This window comes from Leptonychotes weddellii, chromosome 11 (genome assembly GCF_054177405.1).
Source record: "Leptonychotes weddellii isolate Sample4059 chromosome 11, ASM5417740v2, whole genome shotgun sequence".
Classification (NCBI taxonomy): Eukaryota; Metazoa; Chordata; class Mammalia; order Carnivora; family Phocidae; genus Leptonychotes; species Leptonychotes weddellii.
Window position 1 is genome coordinate 50,736,701 of NC_138379.1, and position 11,521 is coordinate 50,748,221.

Here is an 11,521-nt window from a genome sequence, read left to right on the forward strand (position 1 = left end):
ACGTGCAGCATTTGGTGGACAGCAAAGTAACATGACTAGGGGGAATGTAAAATGGCACAGCAGCTGTAAAAAAACAGTATGGCAGATCCTCAAGCTACCATATGATCCAGCAATTCCACTTCTAGGTATATACCCAAAAGAAGTGAAAGCAGTGACTCAAACAGCTATTTGTACACCCGCGTTTCTAGCAGCCGTATTCACAATAACCAAAAGGTGAAAGAAAGCCAACTGTCCACAGACAGATGAATAAACAAAATGTGATATTCACATACAATGGAATATTATTCAGCCTGTCATTATGCTCAGTGAAATTAGCCAGTCACAAATGAACAAATATTCTATGATTTCTTGGACAGAACATCCCAAGAGTTAGGCAAATTCACAGAGATAGAAAGCAGAATATTGGATGCCAGGGGCTGGGGAGTGCAGGGGTAAATGGGGAGTCAGTATTTAAAGGGGAGAGTTTCACATGGCAAAGATGACTCTGGAGATGGACGGTGTTGACAGATGCCCAACAATGTGAATGCACTTAATGCCACAGAATTGTATACTTAAAAATGGTTAAAATGATAAAGTTTCTTATGCATATTTAACTACAATAATAAAGGAGTTCACTAAGTATCTCTGCATTCTTAAAATTAGTCAAAAATATGTTGTGATGATCTGAACTTTTTTTATTTAAATTTTATAAATGTACAATATAAAAGAGGAAAAGTACTCAATGGCTTTTTGCTTCTTATTTTTCATTAAGGAAAAGAAAAATCGACCTCCCTCTACAGGAAGACTTCCAATTTTTCAAACTGAAAGAATTCTAATTAATATAGTTGGAAATAGGAGTGGAAGAAGAGAGAAGAAATTACAAAACAAAGCAAAACAAAACACACAAAAAAAACCTTGTTTAGGTGCTTCTTCCTCCTTTTTAGTCTCCTCATCCTCTAAGCTGGGACTTCCCCGGGAAGAGTTGTCCTGTTGGCTAGAGTTTTTCAGTAGCACAGGATCAATCTGTGCTTTCAGGAGGGCAAGAGTCTCAGCCAACTCGTTTCGATTTCTAAATAAGGGAAAAAACAAAACAGCATAAAAATCTTAATTCTGTTCTAAAGAGCTTTCAGAATAATACCTGTTAGAAATTAAAATTTAAAAAAGAAAAACACACTTAAGAACATCCAAAACACTGGTACACCTCATCTTAATTAACCTTGAATCTAACTATTAGGAATGAAAGTATACGAAAATACATTATTTTCCAAAAAGGAAGGAATCTATACTCGCTATTGATTAAAATGGCAATGCAAATCTCTTTGGCTGAAAAGAACAGTAGGAACAAAATTAAACAAAAATCAGAGTTAGATCATTTTTCAAAGTCCTATGCAATCTCTAAAGAGTACAAAAGCAATGTAAAATTTCCTTGAAGAAGCATTTTTTTAAACAAAAATGATTCATATTCTTGATACATTTGTAAGTAAGAACTCTGTTCTACCTAGAGAAAGAATAATATTTGATACTGTTATAAAATTATGATCCAGGTCTTTCTGAGTAATTACAACAAAGTCAGCTCTTATAACACAGTTAAAAAACCTAAGAATTTAGGAATCTGAATGTTGTTCTGTCAATTACAGCTTACAACTGCAGGAAGGGAATTCAATTTGAATCAAAAATACAAGAAAATCCCAAATACATAAGATCTAACTTATCAATTCTCTATTTTTAATACCCAGACGAGAGCTGTGATAGATGGTTGATTTAAATGCCACCTACAAACAAGAAAGCTCACTTGGCTATTTCACCTTCTCAGATAAGCAATGTGTAACAGTGAAGAGAAAAAGGAAACCCTGGACTAAGAGATGGAAAAGTCAGTTCTAGATCTGCCACTGAATTAATTAATCAACACCATAATCTTCCCATCTGTGCTGTCAAAACAGTGTGTATGCACCTCTAATCCTATGTAGTTCCTATTCAGATGAAATTACTTCTGTTCTTATCTGTCATGCCACACATGTCCTCTATCCTCCTCTCCCCTGCCACCTCCATCCCAGCTCAACTCTGGTGATTGCAGAGACGCTGCCTTATGAGTAGGCTTTTTTTAAAAAAAAATTTTATTGTTATGTTAATCACCATACATTACATCATTAGTTTTTGATGTAGTGTTCCATGATTCATTGTTTGTGCGTAACACCCAGTGCTCCATGCAGAACGTGCCCTCTTTAATACCCATCACCAGGCTAACCCATCCTCCTCCCACCCCCCTCCCCTCTAGAACCCTCAGTTTGTTTTTCAGAGTCCATCGTCTCTCATGGTTCGTCTCCCCCTCCGATTTCCCCCCCGTGAAGTAGGCTCTTAAGTAAGGAAATATTTAATGAATAAATAGAATTCCCGTTCCTAACCTAGATGGCTATGTGCCTCTGGACAAGTCCTCTATCTTCACTAGGCTTCAGCTTCCTTATCTATAAAAGACAGGATTCACTCGAATGTTATTAAAATGGCCTCCTAAGGAAAACAATACCTTTCAGTAATTAAAATGACAATCATTTTGTCATTATGTATGGGAATGAGCACACAGGTTTATACGTATTATTAATATTGTGTATGAGAATGAATTCACAGGTTACACATATTACAAATAAAATGAAGTTTTAGAATTTTAATAATCTAATAGTAGGAGGTCAGATTAAGACCTTTCAGAATCCTCTCTGGCACCTGGGTGGCTCAGTCGGTTAAGCATCTGCCTTCAACTCAGATCGAGCCTGCTTCTCCCTCTGCCTGCAGCTCCCCCTGCTTGTGCTCTTCCTCTCTGACAAAATCTTTTAAAAAATTTATTTTTGGCAAAGTTCCTATTTCCTAACTTCATTACACCAACCTGCTTCTAACCTAAGGCTCTATCCACTTAATGTTATTACTTCTCTTAGTACACTAAGAATTCCATATGTAAAAAGTGCCTCAACCTTCTTGTTATTTTTTGAAGTCATTCTGGGAACTGAATATATTTAAATTGCTCACTATACCTATTTTAAAAAGCTTCTAAGCATTAGAAGAGAGCCAATACTGCTACAAAATCCATGTCAATTATTGGACTAAGAAACAATGGAATTTAGCAGAAAAATTTACTGAAGAACTCCCTAAAAAGCTAATAACCTGGCTACTGTGTCAAAATGCAAGCTTCATGTAGTCATATGCTATATGAAAACAGAAAACTATCCATCTTTGGAATTCTATTTTGATCTAATAATGAGATTTAGTACGCGAATTATTTTTAAAAATCCCAAATTTGAACTAGTCAGAGTTATAAATAAACACATATTCAAATTATACCCAAAATTCTTACCACTATCTGTAGGAACTCTGAAAATAGACTATGGACGATAACAATTCAGTGTTCTGCTCTCTCTCCCTCCATTGCTGGCTTTGTTTGCTCTAAAACATTTCTTCACTCAGGTGTATTAGATATATCCCTCCAAAATACCATGCTCTCTCAGGATGTTAGGTGTCTGCACTTCTGCTCTTAGCCTGGAATGTGTTCCGCATGCCTACCCCCAACTACCCTTTCTAAAACAAGCATAGGATGAATAAACAACTGTGGTATATCCCTACAGGTCAATATTATTTAGCCATAAAAAAGAACAAAGTACTGATTTAACTACATAAATGAACTCTGAAATGACTGTGCTCTCCAAAAGAAGCCAGACACAATGGGCACATATTGTATGATTCTGTTTATGAAATGTCTGGAATAGGCAAATTATAGAAACAGAAAGCAGACTGGCAGATGCCACTGGCTGAGTAAAGGGAGAATGGTGATTAAAACTGCTAATGTGGTATGTGGTACAGGATTTCTTTATGGGGTGAGGAAAATGTTCTGGAATTTGACACCGGTGGTGGCTGCACAACTTTGTGAACATATTAAAAACCACTCAACTGTATTAAAAACAAAAATGAGGGGTGCCTGGATGGCTCAGTCAGTTGGGCGCCCAACTCTTGGTTTTGGCTCAGGTCATAGTCTCAGTGTGGTGAGATGGAGCCCCGCGTCAGGCTCCACGCTCAGTAGGGAATCTGAGATTCTCCCTCTCTTCCTCCCCACTCCCTCACCCACTAGGGTGTGCAGGCACATGCTCTCTCTCTCCTGAAATAAATACATCTTAAAAAAACAAAAATGACGGTGGCTTGGACAAGGGGATGAGGAATGATCACACTGGATACACTTTGCATAGAGCTGTTTGGATTTGCTGATAGAGTGGATGTGAAGTGAGAGAAAAAGAAAAGTCAAGAATGTGCCCCCAAGTTTTGGATCCAAGCAGGTGAAAGGATGTGACTGCTATTAACTGAGATGGGACAAATATGTTGAGGTATAAAGGTTAGAAGGTCAGATTAACAAGCAGACTGAGTGACTTTGACTAAACAGATTCTAAACTCTTGTGTTTTACTATCTGTACCTAAATTTAATTTAGACTTTGGTGAAATGGAGCATATCATCCTAATTATTATATTGTGGAATATGATTTTTTTTCCTAGTCTAAGGGTTGTTCAGAGTTAAGACTCAGTGGTACGGATTAATCCTTAAAGAAGCAACTGAGCTGACAGTACAATACCATAACAAAACAAAACAAAAAAACAGACAAAACAAAAACAAACCCAAGCATAGACATCATCCTCTGCCAAGTATGGGTTAGGTACTGGGTCCTAAACAGCACACCAGAATGATTTCCATCACAGATCACATTTATGACCCTTTATTATCATTTACTACTTCCCTGTCTCTTTCTCCCGCAATTTGGAACTCCTTAAGAAACTGCATCAAGTGTCTGCATTTCCAGAGCACAGCACAGTGTGAATATAGCAATTCTTTTTTTTTTTTTTTCAAGATTTTATTTATTTGACAGAGAGAGACACAGCGAGAGAGGGAACACAAGCAGTGGAGTGGGAGGAGAAGCAGGGTTCCCACTGAGCAGGGAGCCAGATTTGGGGCAGGATCCCAGGACCCTGAGATCATGACCTGAGCTGAAGGCAGATGCTTAACCAACTGAACCACCCAGGTACCCCTGAATATAGCAATTCTTTGTAAGTATTATAGTATATAATATTTTTACATCTTTTTTCATTTGATTCCAAATTAATGAGGTGACAAAATAGGGAAGATAATGGAGAGTGACGGTATTTCTTATGGGGGCCAAGAACCTGAAGGAAGACAGACATTAATGAGTAATATCAACAGCATTAGTATCAATAACAGAAGTTAACATTAGTAATTACTATGTTCCAGGCCTACCCCAAGCACTTTACATGAACTAGTTCATATAATTCCAATATAACCTGATTAAAAAGGTACTAGTGTTACCCCCATTTTATAGAGGAGGAAAGTGAGGACATTGCAGAGAGGTACAGTAATTTGCCTAAGGTCACAGTTAGTACAGATTAAAGGCAGAACTCAATTATAGTCTGACTTCCAAGACCATCTTCTCAATCACTGTGCTATACTAGCAGCATATGGTTTAGAAATGTCTTTGACAGTTTGTCATTTTGGATACATAAAAACTCGACACACTGTTTAGAATTCGGCTTTTTGAAAATGATTGTCAAATCATTACAATTCTTAAAACATTTTTATTGAGGTATAATTTACATACTTTGAAATGAAAGTGTTCTTAAGTGTTCAGTTCATCAGTTTTGACATTTTGGTTGCTTTCAAGTTTTGGCAAGTATGAACAAAGCTGCCATAAACATTTGTGTGCAGGTTTTTGTGTGGACGTAACTCTTTAACTCCTTTGGGCAAATACCAAGGAGTATTTGGTTGCTGAATCATATGGTGTTTAATTTTATAAGAAACCATCAAACTGTATTCCAAAGTGGCTATACCATTTTGCATTTCCACCAGCAATGGTTGAGAGTTTCTGTTGCTCCACATCCTTGTCTGCATTTGCTGTTGTCAGTGTTCTGGATTTTGGCCATTCTAATAGGCGTACAGTAGTATCTCATTTTAATTTATATTTCAATGATGATATATGATGTGGACCACATGAAAAGTGTAATCTGTACAGATATACAAATATATGTGTGTATTTTCCATCTGTATATCTTCATTGGCAACATGTTTTAAGGTCTTTGGTCCATTTTTAAATCAGGTTGTTTTCTTTTTTCTTTTTTTTGAAGATTTCTTTTGAAGAAAGAAATAATCTTTCTCTTTTATTTTAGAGAAAGAGAGTGTGACCAGGGAGAGGGGCAGAGAGAGAGGGAGAAGGGAAGCAGACTTCCCGCTGAGCAGGAAGCCCAAGGTGGGCCCAACCCCATGACCCGGAGATCATGACCTGAGCTGAAAACAAGAGTTGGATGCTCAACCAAATGAGCCACCCAGGTGTCCCTTAAATCAGGTTTTCTTATTGTTGAGTTTTAAGAGTTCTTTGTATATTTTGGATAATAGGCCTTTATCAAATACATCTTTGGTAAATATTTTCATGGATTGTGCCTTTGGTGCTATACCAAAGAAGTTATTGCCAAACCCAAGATCATCTAGATTTGCTTCTGTGTTTTCTTCTTGGAGTTCCATAGTTTTGCATTTTCTAAGAAGGTTTATAATTAATTTTGAGTTATTTTTTGTTAAGGGTGTAAGGTCTGTGTCTAGATTCATTGTTCTGCATATGGATATCCTTTTCTTTCCAGCATCATTATCTTTTCTGCACTGTACTGCCTTTGCTCCTTCATATGGGTCTATTTCAAGGCTCCCTATTCCGCTACACTGTATATTTGTCTAGTCTTCTTGTGTGTGTTTGTGTGTGTGTATTTTTTTTAAGTAATCTCTACACCCAACATGGGGCTCAAACTCACAACCCTAAGATCGAGAGTCACATGCTTCACTGACTGAACCAGCTAGGTGTCCCTATATCTGTCTCTTCTTTTCACCAATACCACACTGTCTTAATTACTGTAGCTTTATATAGATTGTGAAGTCAGTTAGTGACAGTCTTCTAACATAGTTTTTCTTCAATATTGTGTTGACTATTCTGGTCTTTTTGCCTTTACATATAAATTTTAAAGTAAGTTTGTCAATATCCACAAAACAACGTGCAGGGGTTTTGATTATGATTGCACTAAATCTATAGATTTTAAGTTGGGAAGAAGTGACATCTGGACAATATTAAGTGTTCCTATTCACAAATATGGAACATCTCTCTGTTTATTTAGTTCCTCTTGGGTTGTTTCATCAGAGTTTTGTATTTTTCCTCAGACAGATTTGTTCATATTTTATTAGATTTATACCTAAGTATTTCAATTTTGGGGGAGATAATATAATTGGTATATTGTGTTTTAAATTTCAGATTCCACATGTTCATTGATGATATATAGGAGACATTTGTGTATTAACCACATCTTCTGCCACCCTGCGATAATCACTTATAAATTCCAGGAATGTTTTTTTGTTAACGCTTTCAGATTTTCTACATAGATGATGATCATGTTATGTGCACATAAAGACAGTTTTATTTTTTTCCTTCCCAATCTCTATCTCTTACTCCCTTTACTTCTCTTAGTACATTAGCTAGGACTTCAAGTATGATGCTGAAAAGGAATTTTTGAGGATTTTTGCATCTATGCTCATGAGAAATATTGGTCTAAAGTTTTCCTATCTTGTAACGTCTTTGTCTCATTTTGTTATTAGGGTAATGTTGGCCTTAAAATGAGTTAGGAATTATTCCTTCTCCTATCTTCTGAACGAGATTCAAGAGAATTGGTATAATTCCTTCCTTAAATTTGATGGTGGAATTCACTAGTGAACCCATCTGGGCTTGGTGCTTTCTGTTTTAGGTTATTAACTATTGATGCAATTTCTTTAACAAATAGAGGCCTGTTCATATTTGTCTGTTTCTTCTGGTGAGAATTTTGGCCGATTATGTCTTTCAAGGAATTGGTCCATTTCATCTAGGTTACCAATTTGTGGGCATGGAGTTATTCATGGTATTCCTTAATTATCCTTTTGATGTTCATGGGATTTGTAGTGATGTCCTGTTTTTTATTTCTGATATCACTAATTTGTGTCCACTCTCTTTTTTTCTTAGTTAGCCTGGCTAGTGCTTATCAATCTTACTGATCTTTTCAAAGAATCAGCCTTTGCTTTATATGAGAAGTTTCTTCTAAGTATTACTTTCACTGAAAATTTTCAACCATAAATTTTGATATGTTGTATTTTCATTTTCATTTAATTGAAAATAATTTAAACAATTTGTCTTGAGATTTCTTCATTGACCCATGTGCTATGTGGAAGTGTATTAATATCTAAATATGTGGGGATTTTAAAGATCTCTTCCTACAACTGATTTCTAGTTTAATTCCATTTTGTGGTCTGAGTGCAAACACTGTATATTGTCTAGGTATTAAATTTTCAGAAGATCAAATATAGAAAATTCCTTTTTTATGGATCTCTATTTTTAGAAAAATATTTCATTTGATATTTAACTTGCAAAGTTCACATTTTAAAATTTATCAATCGTTTTAAAAGACTGACTTACAGCTTAAAAAAAAAAACAACCCAGAATTCTAAAGACTAGATAACTTTTGTCACATATCTTCTTTTGAGAGTCAGGCAGAAACATGTTTCCAACACCAGAGATCTCCAAGAAAATTAGCATTACTTTAAAGAAATAGTTTTAAACAAGAGAAGCAGATTTTTCATTTCGCTAGTAAAAACAATATTCACCAATGAAGAAAAATATTGAAGTATAATATATTAAATAAAAAAGTCAAAATTCTATTTGCTTTACTTGTTCTTCACTTATTATCTCAGTTTCTAAGGGAATTTCTTGCTAAAAAGAGTATTGCCTCCTTAAACCCTACTCCTACAAGTTTAGAAAATGCTTTTAATATCATCTATCAGTTTTAAGACAATAATTTCTCTGCAATATAAAAAAGCAAACGTTCTCACTTATCTAAGCTCAGTTCTACTTTCCCATAATTTGTATCCACTGATCCTGGCTCAGTGCTTGAGAGAAATACTCTTAAGAGAAATACTCCTACACAAATCAATCCTTTAAATGTTTAAAGATAATTCTATCTCCCTAAATTTCTGCTGGATCAAATATTTTCAGCTCATTCAATCATCTTCTTTGTGGTTCTTCACATAAAGGACTTACTCTACTAATGTTCTTCTTAGAGTTTGGCATCCGAATCTAAATACCAGACTCTAGGAAAGATGTCACCAGGGCCAAGTAGGATAATGTTGTACACATTATTTGGGGTACATAATGTATTTTAATGACAACTAAGATGATAATTTTGGCGACAGGCAAGAATAACACATTGCCAAAAATAACACAATGCTTTTCACATTCAACGTTCACAAAAATAAGAGACTTATATGGAAAAGACAGTTCCCCACATTTGTCAAAAGTAGTACTATTGCGTCAATTTAAAGGTAACTGAAATGCCGTGTCACAAAATATGTCAAGTATATGAAGCATAAACAGACCAAATTGAGAATTTGTGGAAAACAATGGTACTTCCCCAGAAAATATACATATTAAATAAAACTAAGAGCTACTATTTACAATAAAAGGCATTTCCACAGGTGCCTGAAACTCATCTACAGATCCCAGAGCTGTACTATATGCATTAGTATAACCACAATTTCTCAGCATAGTGCTTAATTACACAAGTTGATATACAATATAAATGTATATATTCCTCACAATAACTTTACTATCATCCTCATTTTAAAGTGCAGGAAAGAGAATATCAAAGAAATTAAGCAATCTGCCTTCAGATGGTAAACAGAGAAACCCAGATTTAAGCACAGTTAACTTTAAACACATCACCTAAACACTTCTCTCACATCATCCATTAGGGTATGATCTAATTAAAACACTGTACATTAGAATTGTTTTAAGCATTATGACTGATCAGTAATAATTATAATTATTTTTCTCTGTCATATTTTCTTCATCTATAAAGTAGGAGAGAATATCACTTAAACAACTATGCAAGGTTGATACAGGAAATAGTAAAAGGGTGAGACATCATGAACAGAACTTCATTCAATGTATGTATTCATAGGGAGAGATGGTAAGTGAATTTCATTTCAGGACTACTTTGCTAATTTAGTAAATTAACTATATGGAGAACCATATTATAGTATGATTGAAGGGTGCTTATAAAACACTCCCCTATAAACTCATTAAATCCACATTTATTCTTTTTTTTTTTTTAAAGATTTTATTTATTTATTTGAGAGCGAGAGAGCGAGTGCACAAGCAGGGGGAGGGGCAAAGGGAGAGGGAGAAGCAGACTTCCCACTGAGCAGGGAGCCCCACATGGAGCTCGATCCCAATCATGACCCGAGCTGAAGGCAGACACTTAACCGACTGAGCCACCCAGGCGCCCCTCATATTTATTCTTAAGGCATGAAAGTTGAGCTTCCCTGACACACATAAATATTCAAATTTCCAGATTATCTCTTCAAAACATTAATAAATAGTCACTAACAAAAATCTGCTAAAACTGAAAATGACCAAAATCAGAGGCTGAGTTGAAGTCAAGGAGTTTTTCATAAGCCAGTTATATATTCACTAGTTTTCCGTATTTTAGTAATAGATTTATTTATAGATCCTGATCATTTCAAAATTAATATAAACTGTGGGTATTAATGAAATAAATTCTAAATAATTACATGGCAAAAATAAAAATTGAGACACAGAGATTCTTCTTTTTAAGATTTATTTATTTGAAAGAGAGAGAGAGCATACAAGAGCAGGGGGGGACAGGCGGACAGAGAGACAGAGAATTCTCCAGCAGACTCCCTGCTGAGTGAGGAGGTGAAGGCAGGGCTGGATTCCATGACCCCAAGATCATGACCTGAGCTGAAATCAAGAGTCAGAGGCTTAACCAACTGAGCCAACCAGGTGCCCCAGAGACACAACGAATCTGAATAATGATCCTAGTGTCACTTAATGATTAAAAAATAAAGTTTTATTTTAAGGTTTTACATGAAATGTTTCCACTCAAATGTATCTATCAATACAAATAAGAGGGGCTGGCTCAGTTGTTAGAATATACAACTCTTGATGTCAGGGTTGTGGGTTCGAGCCCCCGTTGGGTACAGAGATTACTTAAAAATAAAACTAAAAAAAAAAAAAATACAAATAAGTAACCGAGATTTTTTTTTTAAAAAAAGGACTATGTCAAAAAAAGGGCACGGAACGCGGCAGGGAAGTCCACTATCACCACTGCTATTCAACATAGTATTAGAAGTCCTAGCCACAGCAATCAGACAACAAAAAGAAATCAAAGGCATCCAAATTGGCAAAGAAGAAGTCAAACTCTCACTCTTTGCAGATGATACGATACTTTATGTGGAAAACCCAAAAGACTCCACCCCAAAACTGCTAGAACTCATACAGGAATTCAGTAAAGTGGCAGGATATAAAATCAATGCACAGAAGTCAGTGGCATTCCTATACACCAACAACAAGACAGAAGAAAGAGAAATTAAGGAGTCGATCCCATTTACAATTGCACCCAAAACCATAAGATACCTAGGAATAAATCT

General features: G+C 35.6%; 1 protein-coding gene across 1 annotated transcript in view; it reads right to left on the bottom strand.

Annotated features, from left to right (window-relative positions):
- RSF1 (remodeling and spacing factor 1) overlaps positions 1–11,521 on the bottom strand; it is a 151,015-nt gene that overhangs the window by 59,877 nt on the left and 79,617 nt on the right. The window contains exon 3 of the mRNA XM_081797331.1: positions 894–1,082. Within this exon, the coding sequence (XP_081653457.1) occupies positions 894–1,082 (189 nt within the window). The remainder of the gene's footprint in view (positions 1–893; positions 1,083–11,521) is intronic.